This window comes from Onthophagus taurus, chromosome 8, assembly GCF_036711975.1.
Source record: "Onthophagus taurus isolate NC chromosome 8, IU_Otau_3.0, whole genome shotgun sequence".
NCBI lineage: Eukaryota > Metazoa > Arthropoda > Insecta > Coleoptera > Scarabaeidae > Onthophagus > Onthophagus taurus.
The window spans coordinates 15231762-15257336 of record NC_091973.1 but is presented as its reverse complement, the minus strand read 5'-3'; the positions used below and the strand labels follow the sequence as shown (position 1 = coordinate 15257336).

At 35.4% G+C, this 25575-nt stretch overlaps 2 protein-coding genes across 2 annotated transcripts; one reads left to right on the top strand and one right to left on the bottom strand.

The window, feature by feature from the left end:
* Positions 1-829: 829 nt before the first annotated feature.
* LOC139431255 (piggyBac transposable element-derived protein 2-like) lies at positions 830-2038 on the bottom strand. The gene is made up of 3 exons (XM_071198897.1): positions 1967-2038; positions 1460-1590; positions 830-1401 (listed from the first exon to the last, which is right to left on the bottom strand). Exons 2-3 carry the CDS (start codon positions 1578-1580, stop codon positions 830-832), a joined length of 693 nt encoding a protein of 230 aa, XP_071054998.1. The 5' UTR covers positions 1581-1590; positions 1967-2038.
* On the top strand, positions 1568-24754 carry LOC139431129 (uncharacterized). Its single transcript, XM_071198738.1, has 7 exons — positions 1568-14439; positions 14504-14721; positions 14783-15016; positions 15098-15596; positions 15682-23095; positions 23158-23308; positions 23368-24754. Exon 5 carries the CDS (start codon positions 20238-20240, stop codon positions 21495-21497), a length of 1260 nt encoding a protein of 419 aa, XP_071054839.1. The 5' UTR covers positions 1568-14439; positions 14504-14721; positions 14783-15016; positions 15098-15596; positions 15682-20237; the 3' UTR covers positions 21498-23095; positions 23158-23308; positions 23368-24754.
* The last annotated feature ends 821 nt before the right edge of the window (positions 24755-25575 follow it).

The following is a 25575-nucleotide window of genomic DNA, read 5'->3' as shown; positions in this document are numbered from 1 at the left end:
AAGTCTTACAGGTATCAGACCTGGGATGTGCAAAACTTATATTAAAATTAGCTTTGATAAAACGAAAATAAAAATCATAGCTGACTTTGGGTTTGTGGTCATTGTTTTCGTCTGTAAACCAGTACTTAAATACTTCTGGTTCCCATTTTTCCAGATATAACTCGTGCATTTTCTTAATATTAAGTTCCGGCGATAAATAATATTTTTTAATATTACTTGCTCTGCTGTAGTGAGAGGTTCTACGTGGAAAACTTTTGACATGCTCATCTATTTGCTTCAAGATGACGCATTTTATCACCCATTTTGTTGAAGTTTTCGATCAATATCAAACGTTTTTCGACTGGGATTTTCTCAAAACATTTATATTTACACTGACAATCTATCCAGTTGTTCTCGGGGGCACGGGCTTATTCTTATAATTTGTGTGAGCTTTACCTTATGCCTTCAAGTTCTTTCTGAGATTTCTTTGCCAACTTTTCTCATTTGTTGCTTTTCTCATTTTCGAAACAACAGGAATATCGTCGTCACTACTATCATCTTCCCCGGGTTCATAGTTGTCGCTTGAATCACCACTAAATGGCTCCAAATCGCTTTCAGAATTACTCATTTTATCAGAATAAGCACTTCACCTACCAATACACGTTGTGGAATGCTTTAGGTTATGTTCTAACAGTAACAACGTGCATTAAATGCATAAATACCTCTATGTTGCACCAAGCACTCAAGGATGTATATGTATATTTGGTTGCCATCTCCTGTGTAATGTTGTTAGATACGCCTTGTTCCAAATGATGAAGCATGTTTAGTAGTATACAGCTACATAGATAACTCAAACTGGGCAAAAATTACAGATACATCCTTTTTGCAGCAAGGCCTTCAATTTGTGAAATCTATCACGAGGCATTGCATCGGCGATAGTTGGGATACGTAGTTTATTTTCCCAGTAACACTTAAGTCTTGGATAGGGCAAGTTCCCCATCAAAATATGCATGCCAACAAATACTTCTAATTCATTTTGAGTTGTTGCTGCAAATCGTGCGTGTTGCTGAACTGCAAAGAGGTTCGTATTGACTGTCATAAGTTCAAACAAATCTTTTGTAAAATACTGTCTAAAGAAATACAGAGGACTTTCTAGCTCAATATCTGCTGGAATAGGAGGTGTGCACCAATTTATTTCTGGTGTTATATATGTCACATTCTTACGCCAGCCAATTTTTGTGGGTGGAGTTAGTTCATTATTTTCATAATAAATATTTTTTTGCATTTTTTTACTAATTTTTCTTTTCTTTGCAACGGGTACTGTCTCGTTGTCTTCCAAAGTTTCAGAGTGTTCAGCCAAATCAGTTGGTTCGTGTGCATTCACCTCTAGCTCTTCGTTATCACTGATATCACCGCCTGCGTCTAAAAACATAAAATAATATTTAGAGGTCCACACAGTTTACAATTATTTGAAATTTACCTCTTTGTTCACATAAATCAATTTCACATTGATCTTCCTCACCGCTTAGACACTCTATATCTGAGAGGCCTTCTTCTATAAGTTTAACCAATTCTTCGTATTTTAAAGGTTTCCTGTTCATTTTTAATGAACTGTAAGAAATTATAAACAATATTCAATATAATAAACAAAATATAAGGTTATAACCAGAGCCGCGACGTTGTCGGAGAACTCATTGGCGACTCGTCGCCTTACGGTAGAGACTCGGGCCACATGGACCACATCACGCCACATATAGTATACCACACCACTGGTTGAGTTTTAGTCAGACAATCGGCCAAACACGTATTGAACGCTGCACCGCAGAGAACCCCCCAAATTTTACATGGGCCAGCATTCAACCAGTATCGATCGGCACAACGATGTGCTCGATAGAAGCATGTTACTACTACGCTATAACCCGTTCGCTGCTCTATACAGATGGTGACATCAACAGCTCGAAACGTCGTGGCTCTGGTTATAACTTACAGCTTATAAATACTCCAATAACACCCGATGTGCACTGTGGTGTACAAGTGTTTACAACGCAGCTTTAAAAAAATAAACAAACTGATCGACTCACTACTACATCAGACGTTATCTACATACTATTCACTTCAACACATAATTTTACCGATGATCCATAACACGGTTTCAGTAAAGAACTTAAGGTAGTAGCGATACCAACACGACAATTTTCAAATTCTCCGGTTGCCGCCAGTAAAAAATTTCTTACATTTTAGTATGAAAGTTCTATACCACCACGTTCGGTAGTTCGGTTCTATGGGGTACTTAGAAGTGCACGTTAGGAATTAATGGTTAAAATTGTATCCCAGTTTCTATTTAGAAGCTTATAAATTGGCTTACACTGTAGTGTACGCCAGGATCGAAAGGGTTAAACACAAACGTGCATTGTTCGTAGTCAAAGTCCAAATTCGAACCTCTTCTTCTAGCGCATAAGATGCTACGTGACATCTCGCTCTTTCAACATTTCCTCCTGGCATGTCGTTTTATTGATCTTTCAAAAAAATTTAGATTTTTGGAAAACGCAAACTTTAATTTTTTTTTTTTTTGGAAAAGCTAAAGCCCAGATTGAAAAAAGTGGTATAGCTATATGCGTTCTGGCTCAAAATCCCATAAGATTTAACATAGGGGTTCAAATTCACATCCCCACCACTACCTCCTTTCGAGGTTGTGGCCACGCCCACATTTTAAATTCAACCAATCACAGCGCAGCATTCTCCAAGAAAACCCTCTTTTTGGCGGGAAATTTGAATGAGGCTGTCTAGATCAGGGGTACAAGTACAAGTATGATTCACTTCACCGACCCCTTTACATTTTTTTTTTTTCAAAAATACACCTTTATTTCAAAAACACATTTATTATATTCATTAACAATACAAATTTGTACTTAAATAACTTATAATTTATAAATAAAACTTTTTGAAAAAAAACCATAAAATTTCTACCCTAAGTAATTAATGTCATGATTGTGGTTGATGTCTTAACACAATATTCGTTATATTAGGTTTAAAATTACTTAACATTATTCTTAAATCCCCTCTTTCAAAAATGTTTAACTTATTTCTTGTTTTACGCAACAAATTATTGACATGGCTAAATCCTACTTCCACCAGTTAAGAGGGGAAAGTTGCTCTGTCAGGACCTGTAAGCGTCGCTACTTTTCTCGGAAGACCTTTAAATTCCAAAACTTAGCATAACCATGCATTTTGAATAATATTTGTGCTTCCATATCCTCCTTCAATGTAAGCAACTCTTCTTGAATCGTATCATCAATATCAAGTCGACTTATGTCGCACTGCATTGGGTCTATAAGCCATACTGGCACATTCAAATTTTCAATATCCCTAAATCGATCATCTTTTAAATTTAGTAAATGGCTTGTATATAATGTTATATTCTTCGCTAAGATGCAATCTTTCTCAATGGTGGTCAATAGCTTCAGATTGTCAAAGTATCGAAATTCTTTCCGATTTAATGTCGATATAAACAAGTCAATCTTAGAACGACACCCAAAGATCACCGTTCTGGCTTCAATAAGGTTAACATCTCTTCCTTGCAGTTTATTTTGTGTGGCGTTGAATAATGAATAAATATCAGCCAAATAGAAAATATGTTTTTTAACTTGGAGTAATTGTGTCGCCATTTCATCATCAACATCAAACAAGAACTCGACGACGGTATTAAAAATCTCTACAAAACACGCTGCAAACAGTTTCCCTTAGACAGCCAGCGTTCACGGCCGGTGTTAATTGAACTAAAATTAGAACTGACACTAGAAACTTTCGGGTTTTGCCGTGCGTCTTTTAAGAAAAGGTTTAATGGTTCGGATGCCATGTTGCAACCATGACGCAACGCTAACTGCCTGGTAAATTCCGGACAATCCCTAGAAGTGGTTGGGTGTTCCGATGGTTTTCTCCTATTCGTTTACCTTTATTCTTTCAGTCTTTATTTTTTTTCTCCGCACAATGCCTACACCTCTCCTTTCTCTCGCACACACGGGCAATGTACCGAACTCCAAACACTTAAAACACCGCGTTACCAAAACGTAGTGCACTACGTGACACGCTTTGCTGTCAATATACAGCCGATGTAGTATCGTCATCATCTTCCATACCGCTGGCTCCACCTCATTATTACATTGCTACATCCTTCACGTTTAGATAACCGCGTAATAACCTTCGCACTTTCCATAAAACTCTTCTTTTCACACCCCTTGTCGGCATCCGTGAGATCACAGGCGACGTCGAAAATCTGCACGGTCGGCCGCAACCTTTTCGGTCTTTCCGTTCGCAGGCCCAGATCTACAATTGTTTTGCAATCACGAATTTTCGTCACCGTCGTTATATCGGCAATTAACCAATGGCAATTAATGAATACTATTAACTAATCTTCTGGGACTGTTTCATTGACGCATTTACGCAGTGGACAACACATTCTACTATGAGCATAATTACAGTGTGCATAACAACACGAACACTCTCAACGCTCTCAGAACTGGGCATGAAACATTACCTGCTGAATCTTTCAACGAATGACTGTCATAAAATTCTCGTCTTTCGGAATTTCTAAGGCGAAAAGTGCAAGATCTTGTTGGGTTCCCATCCAGTTTCGATGGAATCGTTTCTGTTACGAAAATTGCTCCGCTCATGTTCAACTTCATTTTCTGCCATAGGTTGCGTAATGAATGTCTCTTCCATCGTTGTCAAGTAATAATCCATTGGTTGATTATTGCTAACCATGAACTCTTCAGATCATTTAACATGAAGGTTGTAGATACGGGTGGTCTGTTGTAGAACTAACAGGATCATTACCAAATGACATGGTGATTGACAATTATTTAGTACTGTTACTCGTGAAATTAAAGTCAATCTTGAACACTAGGATATATATTGATGTATAGTATAAAAGTATTTCAAATAAAACAAATCGGTACTGGGGATAAAGTTTATGTGACACGTTTCACACATCTTCCCTCTACCAATGATATACGCCGACTGGTTTTGAATAAACTGGTTCTTTTTATTTTATACCTCCATTCCCAACACGCCATTTATTGATGTTTGCTAACAGTACAACTTTGCCATTCCTTTTAGTAAAATAATGCTTGAAAAATGTATTAGGGGATTAAACCACTCTAGACTGTCGAAAATTAACGTAATTTTCCGATTCTTTTCCGAGAAAACAATAAAAGATTTGAAAAAAATGTTTGTAGGTCTTTATTGTATGTACATTTTGGAATACGAAGAATATTTTTCTAATTAATTAAAATAACAAATGACTGCCATGTAGCTGCTTGATCAGAACCGTGTTAAACGGGAAAGGCTCCACGGCCAAACGATTTCAGCTACAATATTCAAACTAGCATAAAAACAAAAAATTTAATTTTTACAACTCAAAAGCTAGAGAAAGGCGTACAGATTCTTCTTTTCGGCTTACCTTTTGAATTGTTGTTATTGAACTTTCGTTACAATAAAATTTTTCATTGCGGTGACGGCGTCGACTCCGCTGGCTATTTGATACTTAAAGTAACCTTAACTACTTGCGTACGTTTTTACATGTTCGGCCATTAATCTCTATTTGTGGTGACACCTGAGAAGTTTCTTCTACAGGAGTAGGTTCATTTGATGGAATTTCAGTCAGCTCACATTCGGTACTTTTTACCTTTTTTAGTAATTAAAATTTCTTTATAATTACGTAAATATACGAAATAATAAAAATTATAAACGAAACAATTACAAAAATATCACATGACTCCTTTACCACGTACTGCCATGCCTGTACGGTAGGAGTTGTCGCCAGACATATGAAAGTCAGATTTCTGAGAATTATAAGAAACACTACTATAGTTGTTATGACATTTAATACTTTCGTTACGCTAAATAATTCATTATGTTCATTAAAAGCAAATAGGCTCGATTTAATTTGTTCAGAATTGATCGTTGTAGCTAGCACATCAAAATGAGGTATAGAATTCCAATTTTCGTTTATGCATTCTGTTACATTCGCAAAATTAAGTCAAGTATGCGTCATCATCACTGTAGTATTCGTATTTAGGATTTTGTTATTAAATAAAATTCAAACTTTCCTAACTTAACTTCTTTATTGTTGAACACGTTAACATGTCACACACCGAGGTTGAAGTGATCATCATAGATAAGGAAGGTAATATAGATATGCCATTTAACGGTATATTTTTGTTACCGTGTAAGCGCCATCTGTTGGGTTATTCCCATCCGTTTTAAAACTATTGGCAGCTATCTTGCCTAAAATCTACAATTATTTTAGTATTTTATAATTACTAACGTACTACGTATTACTATGTGTAAGTTCATATTGTACGTATATTCTTGTTAAAAAATATGAATTTACACAGTTTGCAAATTACCTACACCAGGCATGTCAAACTCATTTGGTATTGCTGGCCACATGATCTATTTTGTACTAAGCTGGGGGCCGCATGTTTTTACTGTCCAAAATATTAATAAAATACGATTGTTACAATGATTATATTATGTATTTATTAAACTCAATGTTTTTTTTTAACTAAACCTAAAATATGTTACATTTTATTGTGTAATATACAATAAAGTATACATAGATATTTTATATTTTGTTATTCTTTACATATATACTATAAATATTCTATATTAAAAAAAAAACTAAATTAAATGTTTTTATAAACAAAATTTAATACTACTTAGTAAACACAGTTCAATACTACTTTTTAGAAGATATGTGACATCGTTTGTTGCAAAGCTGATGCAATTTTTAAAATTGATGATACATGTTGATCGGTTAATCCTGACCTTTCTGAAGTTTTGTTATTTTTCAGTATAGAAAATAGTTGCTTGCATAAATAAGTGCTTCCGAACATAAATAGTATACGCATAACAAACGATAGCATTTTAGGAAATCGATCTACAGATAAATATGAGTAGTATAGTAATGCCGGTTCTGGACCGGAAATGGTTCCGGCTCCCGCGTCACGTGTGACGTCACAGATGGTGTGGCGTAATGTATGACGTCATTTAGTGCGCCGTCTGTTGGAGAGTGTCGGCGGTGTGGGTAATGTAGGTTTCTGTTGTGGTGAGGGTGAAGCACATTCCGGCCCGCGGTGTGGATGGGTTAGATTAAAACGAATTAAGTAAATAACAGTTAAACAATTTTATTTATTGCAATCTAAAATCATTGTTGAGAAAATCATACAATTTTGACGTATGACAAGTGGAAAAAATATATAACTATAACTAATGGTAATAAATATAATTACTGAGGCGGCTATAAGAAGTATCCTATTAATATAACACAATGAAATAGTATTGGTATTGTATAAGATCGATATCCAATTTCCATTTATAACATTATTATTTTCCAACGTGTACCGCAACTTAAAAGTAATAATCTCACTGAATGTGGTATTGGGGGGAACAATTTGAAAAACGCTATCATCCCCATAGTCATCATAATCAACGGTGGTAGTGTTCGGTTTCATCATTTTCAACCATTTTAAATCATTATCACTAGTAGGTTTACTGGTACAATCACTAATGAAAGAAATTGATACGTTTTTAACTTCAGTAGGAAATTTAATTAATAAAACTCCATGTAGTATAGTGTAAAATATTGTTGAGTTCATAGTTGTGGTGTATGTATGCGCGCACGACAACGACTGGTTGGATTTGAATTAACACTTAAACTAAAATTATGAAAATAACGTCGTGAGATTTTATACATATTTTATCGCTATAAAAACCACAAAGCTTTATAGAGATAAAAATCACAAAGCAATATAGATAACATGTATGTATCATAAAGTTATATAGATTACATACATAAATACTTATTTATTATTAATAATATTGTGGTGACCCCAAGCTAATGTATTGATATAATCAGAATCAATCCATCGCTTAGAGTCATAAGGTGATAGGGCTAATTTATTTTGTAAAACGGTAAAAATGTCATGATTGAAACTTCTGAAGATGAGCTGTTTTTTAAATAAAGTCGATTTCGTACTCAAACAATCTAAATAATTTTCAAAAGTGATTTTACGTTTAACAATAGCCTTTTTAACCCCTTCCGATTTTTTTGTAATACGCTCACCTGAAACACGATTCGCATACACCTTTGACCTTAAACCAACGAATTCCAGCATTATATTACCACAATTCTCATCTTTCATGAGTCCTAAAACACCTTTATTTTGGAGCGGGATGTCAAAAGGGTTATCTGGACTATAATTCGATGTATCAAATTTATCTAAATTCAATTTAACCTCATTATAAATGTCATCTGTATAAATTTGAACGGTGAAGCTATCAGTATCCATATAGCATAACCGAATATCTTAACCATATTTCGGTTTTAAATAAGCGTAGTAGAAATCATACATTAATAATTTCGATAGCTCTAAAACGGTAAAACCTATGTATAGAGGTTTATCGTAAACTACGTGAAGCCGCTCCATCTCAATAGCTGAATACGTTTTAGTGAAAATTTTTATACTTTTAAAATTTAACTTTGAAATTAAACTACGCGCTCCAAGTCGTGGTCGACCACGACCACCTGTATGAACATTATCCCAGCTAGTGACTAATTTTACATCAACTCGCTTATCAACGTTCTCCATTGTTTTCCCGAATTCACGCACCTCCTCCAAGGTTAGCATTATTGGTATAAAATATCTATTTTTAGATCCTACATCATCAACATCATCACCATCTTCATCTTCATATGTTATGTGAATATAATTATCACCACCTACACCATCGTTAGCAGCAACTCTAAGAATTCCTTCAGCTAGTGGAATTGTTTCATATGAAAAGTTTAAATTGAAGTGGATGAGCTTAAGCGTATTTATTAATATCGTCCAATCATCCCTCAGCAATGTAATTAAATGATTTTGAGATTCAATTAATTTTGAGGTTAATTTTACGCAGGTTATAAAACCTTACGCAAAAGCACTAATTCCAACTTTAATACAAAAATTTTCAGTGGAAAAGTCCGTCTTACCAATAAATTTATTTTCTTTCTCTATAGCGGCCTGAGACTGTTTCCACTGTTTATTCAGTGAGGTCCAGTAAGAGATTTCATCAGAAATTTTACAAATGCTGGTAGCATCCATTTCACAAAGAGATTGAATGTAAACTACATCGATTGATTATCGATGTTGACTCCTTTATATTTCATATCAAACATTTTTAATATTCAGCGGGGATTGGTTGTTTGTATGAAATGATCGCGGATAATACATATTTAACTTGATCTAATAGAGATTTATAGGGGCAAGATATACCTAAAATAAATAAACTTTTATCTAAACTATCTGTAACTTCCTTTAAATATTCATCATAACGAATAATTTTATTTCCAACGATGAAATTCAATAAACCATCAGGCGTTTTGTATACTCCATTAAATTTCGTTGGCATCCCAGGAAATAGATCAACAACCGATGTAATAATTTTGTTTCTGTTGTAAAATGACTCATCCACACCAATCGCATAAATATTGTAGCGTCGCTACAAACATTCACAATTCACCTTCCAAAAATTACAAAATTTTTAGTAGCCATGTTTTCATTTTCTTTGTTTCCGTGGGAAATTTTATTAAAAAAATGAATGTTGTTATTTTTAGTTTTTCAACAGTCTCGTCTGATTGTAACTACGTGTAAGACGCATATTAAAATTATCTTCTAAAAAGAATATTTTTTTTAATTTTTAAAAATATAGCAAGTGACTATTAATAGAATCATTCTATTAAAACAAGCTATAAATATCATCAAAAAATATATATGATAATCCATAATTACTCGTTCCAACACCTCTAACCTTAGATTGATCATTTAAACCTAAATCAGTTTCTGAAAATTTCCATTTATAGCGTATGGTTATACTAGCAATTTCAATTATATAGATTGTATCACGTATGATAAATATAAATTGACCGTTAGGAGCTATCGAAACTACATAATCATCATCCTGTTTTAAAACCCCTTTCCATATAATAAAAAAATTAAATTTCCATATAATTGTTGTATATTATAAATATCTTCACGACTTAACGTGAAATTTTCAATATTTGTTACCATAAATCGGATGCATCACCGAGTGGAGTCGTACATTATGATGTAATCCTAAGGCGTGACCTATTTCATGCACCATAACTAGAAATAGGTTATGTTTACCTTCTATTGTGGTATTGGTTATATCCCAATCTTCATCTAAATCTACATGAATTTCAACTTTGGATTTTTTAATATGTGGATAGTATGCGTGAGCTAACACACGCCCTTTACCATCTAAAGAACTCCGACAATATATCGTTGAATTTTGTATACACGTATGATTTTTCGATAGGAAACCTATTAAAATGTTAGCGCCCGCAACCGTTCTTTCAAACTTTACGTTAATGTATTTAGACCAAACGTTAAAGGCTCTTTCCACCACGCTTATAAAACCGGGATATGAAGATGTGTATACATTCCATCTAAGTGTTGATAGATTCCATCTTCGAGTCGTTGTTGGTTTGGAACTTAAATTTTCGAATAAATCCGCATTACCACATCTAGGCGTCCAAAGTAACTCCAAGGTGTCAAAATTTGCTTGCCCTGTGATTGGGGGATTAAAATATTTTTGGAAATTATTTATACCATCCCTCAACATTTCATTCTCAGTTTTTTTGCACGCTTATTTTACCAGTACCAGCATTAGCATCTTGTCTGATATAACCATACTTATCTAGAATATTATAAATTTCTACTTCATGCTCGGTTAGCAACTCCGTAATATGTCTTAACATATCCAAAGAATCAACAATAATACCTTCATATTTAAAATTTTTTTTCACGTCTACACTGTGTGAGGGTTAGTGAGTAAATGATTAAATATCAATAGGTTGTCGATTTATATAATTATTATGGATAAAATAAACCAATAGTTTCTAATAAAAAAGTAATATTTATTTACATAGAATTTAACAATATACAGCGTGTCCCGTATCTTCCGCATCAGAGCATTATACGGTTGTAGAATACATTATTCTGAAGCGATCTTTCTAATAAAATTTTTTCGAAATGTTTATAATAACCGCACGGGAACTGTTTAACGACGACCAATAACGGACAACTTTGATTCATCGAAAATGTTTATTTCTCTTTCCATGACGAATTTATTGGTGAGTACACGTGGGAAACGAGTTATCATCGGCGTAGCGGACCGGCCGAGGGTGGCACCGATTACCTGAGTCTGATTTGCGATCTGCTGATTGGACGAAAAACAGTTCCTTTAAACAGTTCCCGTGCGGTTGTTATAAACATTTCGAAAAAATTTTATTAGAAAGATCGCTTCAGAATAATGTATCCTACAACCGTATAATGCTCTGATGCGGAAGATACGGGACACGCTGTATACATCTTTAGAACGAACGATATATATCTAGAGCGAACGATTAACAACATACATCTCTAGAGCGGGTACTACACAAAACATTTTTTTAAATTAACACATTGTTTTGAGAACAGATTGCTGGGGTACTAATGTGGAACCAACACGGGGTGATGGTTAAATTTAATTTATTACTACTGTCTTCATCAAATTCGACTCCAATATCGGTTATAATACATCTACCAGCGCGCGCTTCCAAAAAATGAGCTTTTTGATTGCCCTTAACGTAAATTTGATTATAATTGGATAACAAATCATCAATTATGTTTAAACCATCCGATTGTTCCATCCATCCATCGTTGTATGATAATTTATGGTGATTACGCCCTAAATATCTCACCGATCGCTGATCTTGTGTAGATAACCTCTGGTATGGTATGTCAGACTTCAAGTTTAGATGCACCATGTAATCACTAGTGAGATCAAGAAGTGTAAACTCTTTTATCATAACTCTGAATTAATATGAAAACCTTGAAGGTCTACGATCGCTCTTTTGAACATCTTGATGTAAACTAGCACGCAGTAAGTAAGCGCACTTTAATTTATAATAATAGATACCTCCCCACTTAAAGGTTTATATGCATACATGAATTCTTGTATCAAGAGACAGTAAGCCTTCGTATCAGGCGGAAAATCCATATCACTTTGAATTTCAATACGTACTTCACATGATGTAGATGGCGCTGCTTCTTCATCATTATTTTTTGTAGTATCAACAACGAACAGCGATCTCTCTTTAAAGCTTTTGAAATCCATAAGCGGCTGTTTTCGCGAAGATTCCCAAATGTAGGGTTGAAACTCGGAGTACATTTTATATAGTTCCACATAATTTTCCTTTGCGAAGTTCAAATTTATAGATTCGAACGGATAACAGTATGAGTTCAGATATACTTTAAGATCAACGATGTTCAAGTGATTGAAGAAAGTGCAGTCGGAAGCGACGTGATCTTTTCTCTTAGTTTGAAACCCAACTATAACGTATTGAGGTCGACCCCTGTTGGACGTTGATGTGACCGACCATATCTCCTTATTACCTTTTCGCATTGATGGTAGCTTGTAAAAGGACCATTTTCGAAATGGTACTAGAATATTTGAATTTTTATTTAAACCATCTAAAAGCTTCATTTTTATCGTTGGGCTAGGATAGACGTGTTTTGCTAATAATGTAACCGTTTTTATCGCAAACTTCACACTACTAGCTTTGTTTTGACGTTTGATGTGGCTTTGTAGCAATTAGAGTCCGTCCGACTTCTAACAAATCTGAATTTAAAACGTCCTCGCATAATGTGATTATAATCTCGGAATAGACCGAATATATGACTTAGTGGTATTTGAAACATGAAATTATTGTTTGCATCCACTGTTGGAAGATCTCCTTCAGGCGGCCATTTTAAACCAGCGACTTCTAAAGTTTTACACTCCACATCGTTTAATTGGAGTAGAGTTCGAATGAGTGATGTTAAACCTGGCTCTCGAACCCGCTCAATTTCCGTTCCATTATGCTCAAATGCGATGTATTCAAATAGAAAAGTTGGTAGGTTATGTGTTAATTGAATAACATCATTAGCAGGATCACCTAAAGTTTTGGTAAAATTACCCTCGATGCGTAGATAGCTTTCAAAAAATGAAAATAGGACGTCTTCTTAGTTCAACTCGATGATAAATACATCATTGTTTTCAAAAGAATTTGTAGATGGATGATAGCTATGCACTTCCTCTCTAGCTATGGAATTATCCGTGATAGGTTCGCGATATATATTTAATTTTTTTGTTGACATGATAACCCAGTTTCTCGAGGAAACGTCGGTTGTCCGCTCGCAATGTCTTTTTGTATACTGCTCTAGAACGCTTCTTTCCAATCGAGTTATAACGTTTTTTTGCAGTCGAAGGATGTCGATGTCGTTGAGGATCGCTGCTGCTGCCTTCCGCCAAAAATATTAATCCCATTATATTGTACGTTTCAATTCTAACAACTATTTCTTCACCTCGAAAATTAACCAAATTACCACGTTGATCGAGCAATCTAATTGTGATGTTCGATATCGCGTTGTGTGAATTGATTGGTAAATAGATGGGGTTCCTAGGTTCAATATTTATACTGAAACCAGGATCCACCGTTGGAGCAAATTCGTATAAAGTATGTGATAGCTTGCTGTTGTAGTATGACCCAGAAATTATATTACACTCCAGTCGAATGGTTGTTACGCGAATTATGTTGACTGGGAGATCGGAGTAATGTTTTATACCTGCAGGTAGAGTTCTACCCTCGGAAAACCCCAATACCGAAGCTAACGTATTAGGCTTAGAAAAATCAACTATAAAGAAGAAAACGCTCAGCAAATAATAGCAAAACACTATCAACAACCGCTCACGATCGCCAAAAGCAAAGTGATGTCCAAACGAAACTTAAAAGAATTGAGCGTTTTCTTCTTTATATTTGATTTTGATAGTCTTACGACTGCGTTATTTTTATATTAAGATAGTATTAATTTATTGTTATTTTTCGTAGCGGTTTCTTGTTTTTTTTTGCTTTTGATAGTGTTAAATTAGAGTATTAAGGTAGTGATAATTTAGTGTTAAGTATTCACGATGAAGGTGTTAGGTCAACCGGAAAGTAGTTTTGCGCAAAGACGAAAAGAAGATATGTGCTCTGGCCGAGGCCGGAATACCCATTCATCAAATTTGCAACCAAGTGAATTTGTCGGTAAGATTGAATAATTTTGAATATTATGATTATATTGTAAGCTTAATTCCGATTTTATCATCTACCAATTACAATTATTTTGACAATGTAAATACACAATAGTTTAACTTTTAATAAAATAATTTTGTGCTTTTGATCTGCCCATCAATTTTGTTTTTAGAAGGCAATAAAATCTGTGTGAATTTGCAGTAAAATTTGCCCGATTTTAAATGAAACTTGGGTGTATTTTAAGGAGCTCTATAATAATCATTTTGATTTGCCAAGAATAATGGACTACATTAATCAAAAGGGTTACTTGAATTATTTTTGGAAACATGAAATTCTTTGTGGTTCTATTTTTCGCTTTGTTGGTAGAGATGGACAGTAAACAAATGGATAAGGCGAGGCGCTTTGAATGGCGAGAGGGGTTTAAAAGAGCACACGAGTAGTGCCAAGAAAAACAACTGCCGATGAAGATGAGCGAATTGTCAATTATGCTCGTATGCACCCAACTTGCCCATCAAGAGCTATCCGGCAGGAATTAATAGTCGACTGCTCCCTTCAAACCATTCGAAACCGTTTAAACGAGAATGGTATTTTAAAGTAATACATAGAAAATAGCAGAATGACTAAACAATTTTAATAATTTTATAGGTTTGCGGGCTAGAATACCGGCAGGAAAAATTCAGCTGTCACCCCAGAATGCCCAGCACAGATTGAGATTTTGTGAAGAAAATATAAACCGGGATTGGCGAGGTGTCATATTTTCGGATGAAAAGACGTTTTTGTCATCCCAAAATTCGAAACCGCGAGTTTGGCGTCGTAGTGGGACGAGATATGACGCCGAAAATGTCGTTACGATGGCAACCAGTGGACGAGTCTCACTTGGTAAGCTCTAGAACCTTGTAACTACTCTATGATGATGATATCTGACGAATTACTACAATTACCACAATAACTGTTTATCAGGTGTATGGGGTTGGATCAGCGATGCCGGGCCTGGAGCGTTGCTTAAAGTTTCGCCCCCAACATTTACTGCTCGGCATTATGTTGGGGTTTTGGAAGAAATTTTTATTCCAAGTGTGAGGGCAGTATATCCTGAGGATGAGGTGGAGGTTCTAACATTTGTACAAGACAACAGCCCCATCCATACCGCTCGGTTAGTCGAGGAGTGGTTTCAAGACAATAATAACGTAGAACGATTAAAATGGCCTCCACGCTCGCCCGATTTAAATCCCATTGAAGAGGTGTGGGGTTATATGGTACGCGGGTGGGAATTTGACGAACGATTTCGGGACCGAGCTATTTTAGAAGAATACGTTATGCGGAAATGGGATAGTCTTCGTGGCGGGGATTTATGTCAGCGATTGGTCGGCTCAATGACATCCCGATTAGAAGAATGTCAAAATAATAACGGGTTATACACCCATTATTAAATTTTGACATAACAAATTTTATTCATTATTAAGTAGGTATAATTTTTATTATTAAAGTGTTCTTAAATATTTGATGAAATCTTTTTAATTTTTTCAATGCTGACCGACAAAACCAAGTGAGAAACAATAAGCGCATACCTGGCTGTGGTCCTCAAGACGAAAAAGATAAAACTCTTCATCCCGCGGGATGAAGAGTCCCTTCCAAAGCCGGTAAGTTGAGACAACCTTAATAAAATTAATATTAACCATCAATATTTTTTTTCTTGCAATTGAATCCTGGATATAACGACTTCCGCAGAAATCCGGGTGGTCCGGGAGAAGAGAGGGGGGGTTTTTAGTGGGTAGCAGGTGCTAATTAATTGTAGTCCCACACTCCCGGCCGAAATACGATTTTTCCGACCCACGAACTATAGGCGCCATCAGTAGGCCGGGGTGCGTAAGGCATTTTCCCCTCCTCTGCGCAAAAAAAAAAAAAAAAAAATATATATATAATAAAATGTTTTATTATTAATAAAATTTTCTTTGTAAATAAATGAATTATATACTCAAAATCAAATGGTTTTTCATTATAATATGGAATATTATCATGCTCATAAATAACAATCTATAAAATTCAGTTTACAGGTAGTTTCAACAGAAATTTTATATTACCTTATGTGAATAAGGTAATAAATTTTTTAACATTACTAAAGCGTACAAAAAATAAAAAGTTTATTGTTTACCCATTTACGATGAAGGTGAGAAATTATTGTAAAATTTTAAGACTTATTACAAAAAAAATATATCAACTCAAGAAAAAAAAATTCGCAAAGCCTTATGTCAAAAATACGCAAAAAATGTGAAGAAACGGTGCGTAAACGCATTAATGGTCGTAAATGGCTTGAAATTATTGAGACTTTCTATAATATTAAACGGTTAAAATGCCATTTTAAATGAGATTAGAAAAAAAATATTACTAATGGAAATTAAGAGACGATTTTTACATCGAATTTTAACTAAATTCTTTAACTTTACGAAGATATACAGTACAGAAACGTATTTAAAATTAAGAAACAATTTTTTTCACTTATTAAAGTTCAATTATTTTATTTTAATGAATATATTTGACTATTTTATGAATTTTTAAAATCGACTACGTCATAACATTGGTACAGTTATTTGAATTGTAAAAACGAAATTGTGTATTTTTGTTCGAATCCAAGGCGCGCTCGACTTTAAGCTGGCATCGGGCGCCCGGCACTTCAGGGTTGAAGAGACGACAAGGCTACAGCAAAGGTTCGAGAGAAAATGAGTACGCCCCTCCAGTCTTCGATTCTTCGGCCGTACTCGGCAAAGCGACCGTGCGGGGGATTTGTTTTCTGTCCCTTACGCCATGTAGTAAATAAGGTTTGGCCGATAGTACATATTATTTAAATAAAAGTCGAACGAAATGGATATCGGTTGGCATGTCTGCCAATCTACATTTTGATCCGGTTATAAGATTAATGGGAAAAGGGCAATGCATAACTTTTACCTAAGACGAATGGAAAAATGTGATTAATAGCAGACAATTGATTATGAATAGTTTTGTTGGTGATTTATCGACACCACCACATTTCGTTGTAAGCGGCGTGACCTGCAGCAGCCAATGGATAGAAAATGTACGAAAAGTGTTGAAAATGGAAAGGGGGTCAGAAATATTTTACCTGGCTTACGACTCGTTACACGAATTGTGGAAACTTAGCGATTTAGTTTCGAGTAGGGTAGAAGTATTAAAGTGTATGGAATATAAAAATTATTACGATAGCGTGATCGATGTGGTATCAACAATGCAAGGTGATATAAAATCGAATATATTGGTTGCTTCAAACGGTGCACCAAGTGAACATTTGTGCGTAACTAAAGAACTGCTCGTATACGGTATGGATAAGGTATTACTGGATTTAGATTTGCACGCATTAATGAAGATGTGAAGTGAATAAAATGGAAAAAAAAGTGACGTTTTGCGAATCGAAAAATAGAGTGTCCCGAATGCACACTTGGACGTTTGCTTACAGACAATCAAGGATAAGTGACTGGGAAGAAAAGATGTTGGACGGAATTAGATTTAAGACTAGGATAAGAAACGTAAATAAGTTATTAGAAAAATATTTAGATGTAGATTATAGATTAAATATATATCAAGAACGTTTTAGCATTGTAGAGTAATCGAAATGTTTTTAACTGAGTAACAATTAATTTTTAGGATATTAGTAGATTTAAGTGTAGCTGAATAATAATAATAATAATAATATTAATAGATTTAAGTATAAATTAAGAGCAAAACTGTTTTTGTAAAATATTTAAAAGGAATAAAAGCTTAAAGCACAACAGCAGAGCTTCATTTCTAGTTTTTAACTGTGAAGAAAAGGAAGAAGGAGTGAAATTATAAAATGAATTTGTTAGAACCTAATCGTAACAGTTATCGTTTGACAGGCAAACGAATTGGTCGAGGATTTTTTAACAAGTTGATAGATAAACTTCCGATAGAACTTCATTTGCCAGGATATAATTTTTGTGGACCGGGTACCAAGTTGGAAAAGAGATTATCGAGAGGAGATCGAGGCGTGAATCCATTAGACGAAGCGTGTAAGAAACACGATATAGCATATACGGTCAGTTCAAATTTAAAATTTAGACACGACGCAGACAGAGCATTATATAAAGCAGCGAAAGAACGAATACGAAATAAAGAGTCTACTCTTGGAGAAAAAGTGGCATCGTCCGCAGTTGCCGCCTTAATGAAAGCAAAAGTAGCGGTCGGTATGGGCGTAGGTAGAAAAAGAAATCGTACGGGTCGACGACCTTTAAAAAAAGTCCGAACGCGTGTAAAGCGTGGTGGAGCTATATCTTTTGTAGATGCACTTCGATTCGCTCGCAATGCAATATCGAGATCAGGTGCTAAGAATTTGTTGACAAACGTTAAAGCGGCGTACGGAGCTTTGAAAAAGATAAGAAAAAGAATTTCCGGACCTAGAGGTCGAGTTATTCGAATTCCGAAAACGGGAGGATTTTTACCTTTAATTCCCCTGTTCGCAGCTTTAGGTGCCCTAGGTAGTATCGGCGGTGGTGCTGCCGCTATTGCAAGAACTATAAACAACGCGAAAACAGCTAGAGAGCAATTAGATGAAGAACGAAGACATAACAAGGCTATGGAAGCAAAGGCCGTAGGTAGCGGATTTTATATAAAACCATATAAGAAAGGTTGCGGTTTGTTTATTGAAGGAAAGGGGAATAATGTTGGCGGCACAGGTTACTTCAATAAACCCTATAAGAAAGGTTGCGGTATAACCACTAGTTCAAAAAACTAGTTCGAATAAAAAAAAAAAAAAAAAAAAAAAAATAGTTTGCGAAAGTACTAAAAATTCCACATTTCCGGGGTATATTTATGAGAGACAATCTCCCGAGTAAGATTAAAAAGAAGGAAAGAGGTATTGTTAACTTGGACAACTTGAAAGGACGAGGGACTCATTGGGTTGCCTATAAGAAAGACGACAAGGACATATACTATTTCGACAGTTACGGTGATTTAAGACCGCCATTAGAAATTGAACAATATTTGCTGTCAGACGGTAGGGGTGGTCAAGTAAAGTATAATTATTGTCGATATCAAAGAGAAATAGATCAAAATTGCGGACAGTTGTGTCTGAAGTTTCTAAGTAATAAAAGGATCTATTAGAGTCTAGAGACGTTTAGACGTTCAGAAGTAATGGAGAAAGAAGCAATACACACGACATATACATTTACGTTGACTGGAAAGTCATCTGAATTGACTTGTAATTTTAATCCTCCGATCTATTTGAACGAATTTGGTAGTTACGAGTTGGCTCTTTTGAATTTCGAAACTTTTAATAGTTTAGCAAACGTTAATAAAAACAACAACGTAATCCAATACGAAGATAAGACAGGACATTTTAAAAACAATATAATAGTACCTGTTGGAACGTACGATATTGATGATATTGCCGAGTTCGTGAATGAACAGCTAGACAAAAGACACGCTAAAGGAGTCGTAATAAGGATTAAGGGGAATAATAACACTCAACATTCTTTAATAAAAAGTACGCGTCGAATTAATTTTGCATGCGATAATTCTATAGGGCCGTTACTTGGCTTCAAGCCTCAAATATTACCTAGAGATACGGAAGTGGAATCCGATTTCGTAGTAAACATAAATAAAACGAACGCCTTACAAATTTATTGTAATTTAGTGACGGGATCGTATAATAACGGAGTTCCCGTGCACGTTTTATATCATTTTTTCCCAAACGTTCCGGCAGGTTTTAAAATAATCGAATCACCACAACTGCCTATTTATTTACCGGTTTTAACGAACGTGATTAGTAGCTTAACAGTACGTATACTTGATCAGGACGGAAACTTGGTAGACTTCAGAGAAGAAGAAATAACAGTGAGAGTTCACCTGAGATCGATAAATTGAATTATTTAAATTTGACTAACGTTATGACAGTGTTATATCAAAACAAAAGAATGCGGTGGTCAAGAAGAGACAGAGTGAGAAAATTGTTTAATGGAGAAAACTATAAGGCGCGCGTCATCAGTCAACGTAGCGGCAGTAGAAGACGATCCATTCATCGATTATCACCAGTCAATCGAAGCTATTTAGTTCAGTTAGGATACGAAGTGTTAAAGTAATGGATATTTTAAAAGTAACGGATAAGATAAAAACAGATCACTCTATCGTAAGTTATGAATTTCATTCGCATCAACCGTTTGGATCGACCACGTTCGATAACAATGACGAAATTAGAATTTCAATTCCGGAAATAGATAATTATACTTTACCGAGCGAGAGTTATCTATACGTCGAGGGTAGCGTTCGTAAGTTAGCCGCGGACGGAAGTATAACAAAAGATGCCAGCGCAACGGGGCAATTGGTTAACAATCCCGTTGCATTTATGTTTAGCGATATTCGATATCTTATTAACGGAGTACATGTTGATGGTGTGCGGAACGTCGGTATAAGCTCATGCATGAAGGGTTATTTCTCATCTACACAGAACGAAGTGGTGAAATTAGAGAACGCCGGTTGGCACATAAAACCTTGGAAAGATGATATAGCGGGTGTTTCAAAGGCTTTAGATAAAAATGGAAATTTCGGTCTTAGCGTTCCGCTAAAAACGTTGCTAGGATTCGCAGAAGATTTCAGAAAGATCATGATGAACGTTCGACAGGAACTTGTGCTAATTCGCGGACACGATGATACGGACGTCATCTTTCAACCAGCAGCCGCTCCGAACGACGAAAAATTGAAATTGATCATTAATAAAATTATATGGAGAGTTCCTCACGTGGCGGTGGGATTACGCGAACAGTTGGCATTAACAAAACTATCAGAAAGAAACGTAGACATTCACGTTCCTTTTCGATCGTGGGAAATACACGAGTACCCTCAATTACCTCAAACTACGAAGCAATCTTGGGCCGTCAAAACTGCTCCACAATTGGAAACGCCTAGATTTATAATCATCGGATTTCAAACAAATCGAAAGGGTATATTTAAAGGAAACATGGCATTATTTGATAATATAAACTTAACGAACGTAACCGTTTTCTTGAATGGAGAACGTTTTCCGTACGATAATTTGAATGTGGATTTTAATAACAATCACTATGCGATTTTGTATGATATGTATTCAAGATTTCAGCAAGCATACTACTATCAAGAAAGCGAACCTTTGTTTTCACCGGAAGAATTTAAAACTTACGCGCCGTTAATTGGAATCGATTGCACGTATCAACAGGAAGCAATACATAAAAGCGGAGTAGAAATAAAAATCGAGTATTCAACGAAAAATCCAATTCCGGAGGGTACGACAGCTGACGCATTAATTCTGCATGATAGAGCATTTGTGTATTCGCCTCTTACGAAAATGGTTAAGCAATTAATATAGTGGTACTGTTGAAGCAACGTCATTTAGTGTATCTCTAAACATCGAAGGAAACGTTTGCATATAGTGGAATATTATGGATATTATGGTTTTTCAAAGGGATTTTATTATTTTGGACATTCAAGGTTTCACGATAAACGATGAAGAATTTATTCCAAAGGAACTGGCTTCTTACGACAGTAATCATTGTATAAGTCATTACGTGTTTCAACCTAGTCGAAGCTTTTCTTCACTATCTACCAAATTTCGCAATACGGCGAATTGGTTAATAAGTCATCATCATTGTATTGATTGGAACGACGGGTTTGTTCCTGCGTCTCGTTTCGATGAGATCGTTTGTTATTTGTGTCGTTCGACAAAAGTAGCGTACGTAAAAGGACGTGAGAAAGCTACATTTTTAAGAAGAATTTTAACAATACCGGTAAAAGAATTGCCGGAAAATGAATGCAAATTGGAGGTTGGTGCGCCGATGTGTCCCTATCATAAAAAGAGACCAAGTATGTGCTCCTTATCGAATGTTTTTTATTTATTTTCATACGTATTCAAACATCTATAACTATATGTAAACGAATTGAGAAAGGCAGACGGGTAGTAGCGGTAGAGCAGTTCAAGATGGAACGTCTTTGGCGGTTAGTTACCAGATTGGGACTTTCAACTTTTATAATTAATAAAGTGTGGGATATTATGGAAAGATACGAATCTGATTTATCTTTTGCGAATATTAAAAACTACGAATTATGTTATTTACCAATCGATTATTATATCAATAAAGTAAAGCCATTAGATTTGGCGGCGGTTTGGTTTAAATTACCGTTGAAGTATAGAAACGATGAGCGATTACAAAGCAAGCTGCCCTGTTTTGAACATTATAATTTGCCTCATTGGGAAACGCATATTGATGGTCCACCATCGGCAAGAAAGGATTGTTCTTTATGTAAGGTTTAGTATATAAACATTGTCAGTTATAGATTGTAAATTAATAATAATAATAATAAAAGATTGTAAAAAGTGTAAAAAGTTGTTTTAATTTAACAGAAAAAATAGTTAATCTAAATGTATACATGGTATGTATACATTGGGTTGGGTTGGTATGACTTGGGTTGAAATTGAAAAAGGAAGAAAAAAAGGAAGAAAAAAAAAAAAAGAAAAAGGGAAAAGGATTGTTTATTGAAGCTCCTCCTATGCTCCTCCCATACTCCTCCCAAAGTGGAGATGGAAGAGTGGGGATGGGAGTGGGGGAAATCTAAAATTTTTTTCTTTCTCTTTTTTGGTGAGTAAAACTCTATTTGTTTTGCATGTTTATATAATATTTCAAATTGTTTTTTTCCACTCCTAGATATCCTTGCTCATTCAGCTTTCTCTTTTTTTGCTGACGTGTTTTATTTGGTAAGTAACCTTTTCTACTTCCATGTTTATATAATATATTCTTGCTTTATTTCATCATAACAGCTCGTTCTACTTTGTTTTTGTGAGTACAACTTGTTTATTTGTTTGTTATGTTAAATTGATATTTTTTCCCAATTCCTACAGGAGCTTACTGCTGATCAGTTCGATTTGACCGATCAGTTTTTAACTTCGTAATTTCAGCAACTTTTTTTCTGGTAAGTGTAGTCTCCTTTCTTGGCATATATTGTTTTTAATCTTGTGTTTTTCATTCCTATAGCTCCTTCTATTTTTCAAGTTAACTTTTATTGGTAAGCATAACTTTATTTTTTCGAACGTTTTATCATTCATATCCTATCATTCAGCACTTTGTTGACAAGCACCCTCTGCAGTTTGATTTTAACGTGCAACTGTATTTTTCATCAAGCGATGTGAGTATACATGTTTTTTTTATTAAAATAAAATTAATTAATTTTCTTTTCTTATCAAGATGTCTCAAGACGGTTTTAGTCAAATTGATTTAACTGCTCCGGGTTGCGCCAGCCAGGAATCCTTTCTGTTAAACAGTTTTGACATAAACCTGTTGAACATGTCGACTGTTGAGAAGGCTCTGGATCCAAACGTGCAGCCTAATGAGCAGCCGATGGATCCAAACGTTGAATCTAATGTGCAGCAAGCTACATCGCTTCCAAACATCGCAGGTTCCTCGAAAGTCGACGATAAGAATGTGAAACACCTTTCACTTTCACTTCGTCGAAAGTCGGGGAACCGTGAACACCGGAAGAAGGGTGCAGGTGTGTGGTTACCGCCAGATAAGTATAGAGAGCTTCGACGGGAGACCCGTGCTCGTTCGCGAAGTACCAAACCCAAGCGTGTGTCAGTTGAACCTGCGACTCTGTCAAAGGTTGAAGTGACACACTCGGAAGTGGCTAGCGGCGATGAGTCCAACGACTCTCTTTCTTTAATGGCGGTATCCCAACACTGCACACTACCGGACATACCTTAAAGCTATTAATGCAGCTTTTGTTTCTAAGGCTTCTTCTTCTAAAGCTTCGTCGATTCCCACTCCCCCTACTAACATAAACATTCCTACCATCGAAATTCCCTCATTAAGCCCGAAAGTACAAATCTTAAGGGTGGACACAATTCCCGCTACTTCAGTCATTTCCGATGTACCTGCCAGCCTTTTCTCAAATGCAATGTGTGCAGCAGTAGAAACAACCAAAGAGGAGATTTTGACCGAAATTAATATTTTGTATCAAAATTTTTATAAAGACCTTCATGCAAAGGTACTTCAATTGCAGACCTCTTTGAGAGAACTTGCACAGTTTAGAGAAGGGCTGGCGTCGAGTTCTAACCACTCTTTAACAACGTCACTCGACATCACCGTTGCAACATTAACCGTTGAAATGAAAAAAGCAGAATTCATTTTGTCTTATTTACATACTAATAACTTCCCTTCCTAGCTAAAAAGATGTCCGGTAGCAACAACTTCGGGAGGGTGCTCACGTTGGAGCGAAGAGTTGCGTCATTGGAGGTCAGTAGAGTAGATACCCTGTTTCAGCTGGTAGGCTATATCTATAATCTTTTTTGCACGTTTTTAATTTCATAATCTTCTTAGGTAAACAGTATTGTCTCAGAGTCGGCAGTGGTGAGAGGGCAGGTGCATGTTCAAAACATGCACATACACCATTGTTCGACTGGGATAGAACCTCCGCCCCCGTATGAAGTGCGGGATGAGCAGGAAGAGGAGGAGGAGTGGTAACCATTTTTCCTCCTCTTCCTTAGGTTAGGTTAGGTTATGTTAGGTTAAATGGTTAAGGTATTATACTTATTATTATTATTATTATTATTCTTAAATATATGTATATATAGTTTCTTTTGCTATATTTTCATTCAGTCTTATCCTGTTAATGTTATAATTCATTTAGTACGAGAATCATGATCGACGTGAAATTAAAGTGTTTACCGCAACTTCTAACACTGCCTATAGTAAATTTTAGTAATGGTTCGGTCGAAGAACACTTTACAAGACACAGCAATTTATTTGGTGGAAAATGTAAGCGAGGTTTAATTGTAGGACCCTCAGGTGTCGGAAAAACAAATGCTATGTTATCGCTTTTAGTTGCACGTAATGGGTTGCGCTTCCTAAACTTATACTTATGCTCTAATTCGTTATACCAAAATAAGTACGATTTTTTAAGACGTTTAATTGAACCTATAAAAGATTGCGGTTACTATGAATTTTCTAATATAGACGAGTTCATTCGACCGGAAGATGCGAAAGAATATTCGGTAGTCGTATTTGACGATGTTTCCTGTACAGGTCAAAATGTCATTAAGGAATTTTTTTCGTATGGTCGGCATAAAAACATTGATTGTTTTCTAATTTGTCAAAGTTATAGTGCAATTTCAAAACAATTAGTTCGCGATAATTGTAACTTTTTGGTGTTATTTAAACAAGACTTAACAAATTTAAAACACGTATTTGAAGATCACATAATGAGCGATATGGAGTTTCATCGGCTAAAGGAAATTAGCGATGCTTGTTGGGAGAATAGACACGGCATCCTAGTTATTGATTTAGATTGTAGTGTATCTAAGGGACGTTACCGTAAGGGTTTTGATAAATTCATTGAAGTTTAAAACTAACGACTTCAGCTGTACAGTTCGTAGTAACTTCACATACATCATACAA

Bases quoted from the DNA above. Each gene is read 5' to 3' on its own strand.
- LOC139431255 (XM_071198897.1), bottom strand. From the start codon at position 1,580: ATGAACAGGAAACCTTTAAAATACGAAGAATTGGTTAAACTTATAGAA. The intron at 1,402-1,459 runs GTAAATTTCAAA...TTATGTTTTTAG, and splicing joins TGATTTATGTGAACAAAGAG to ACGCAGGCGGTGATATCAGT.
- LOC139431129 (XM_071198738.1), top strand. From the start codon at position 20,238: ATGGATATTTTAAAAGTAACGGATAAGATAAAAACAGATCACTCTATC.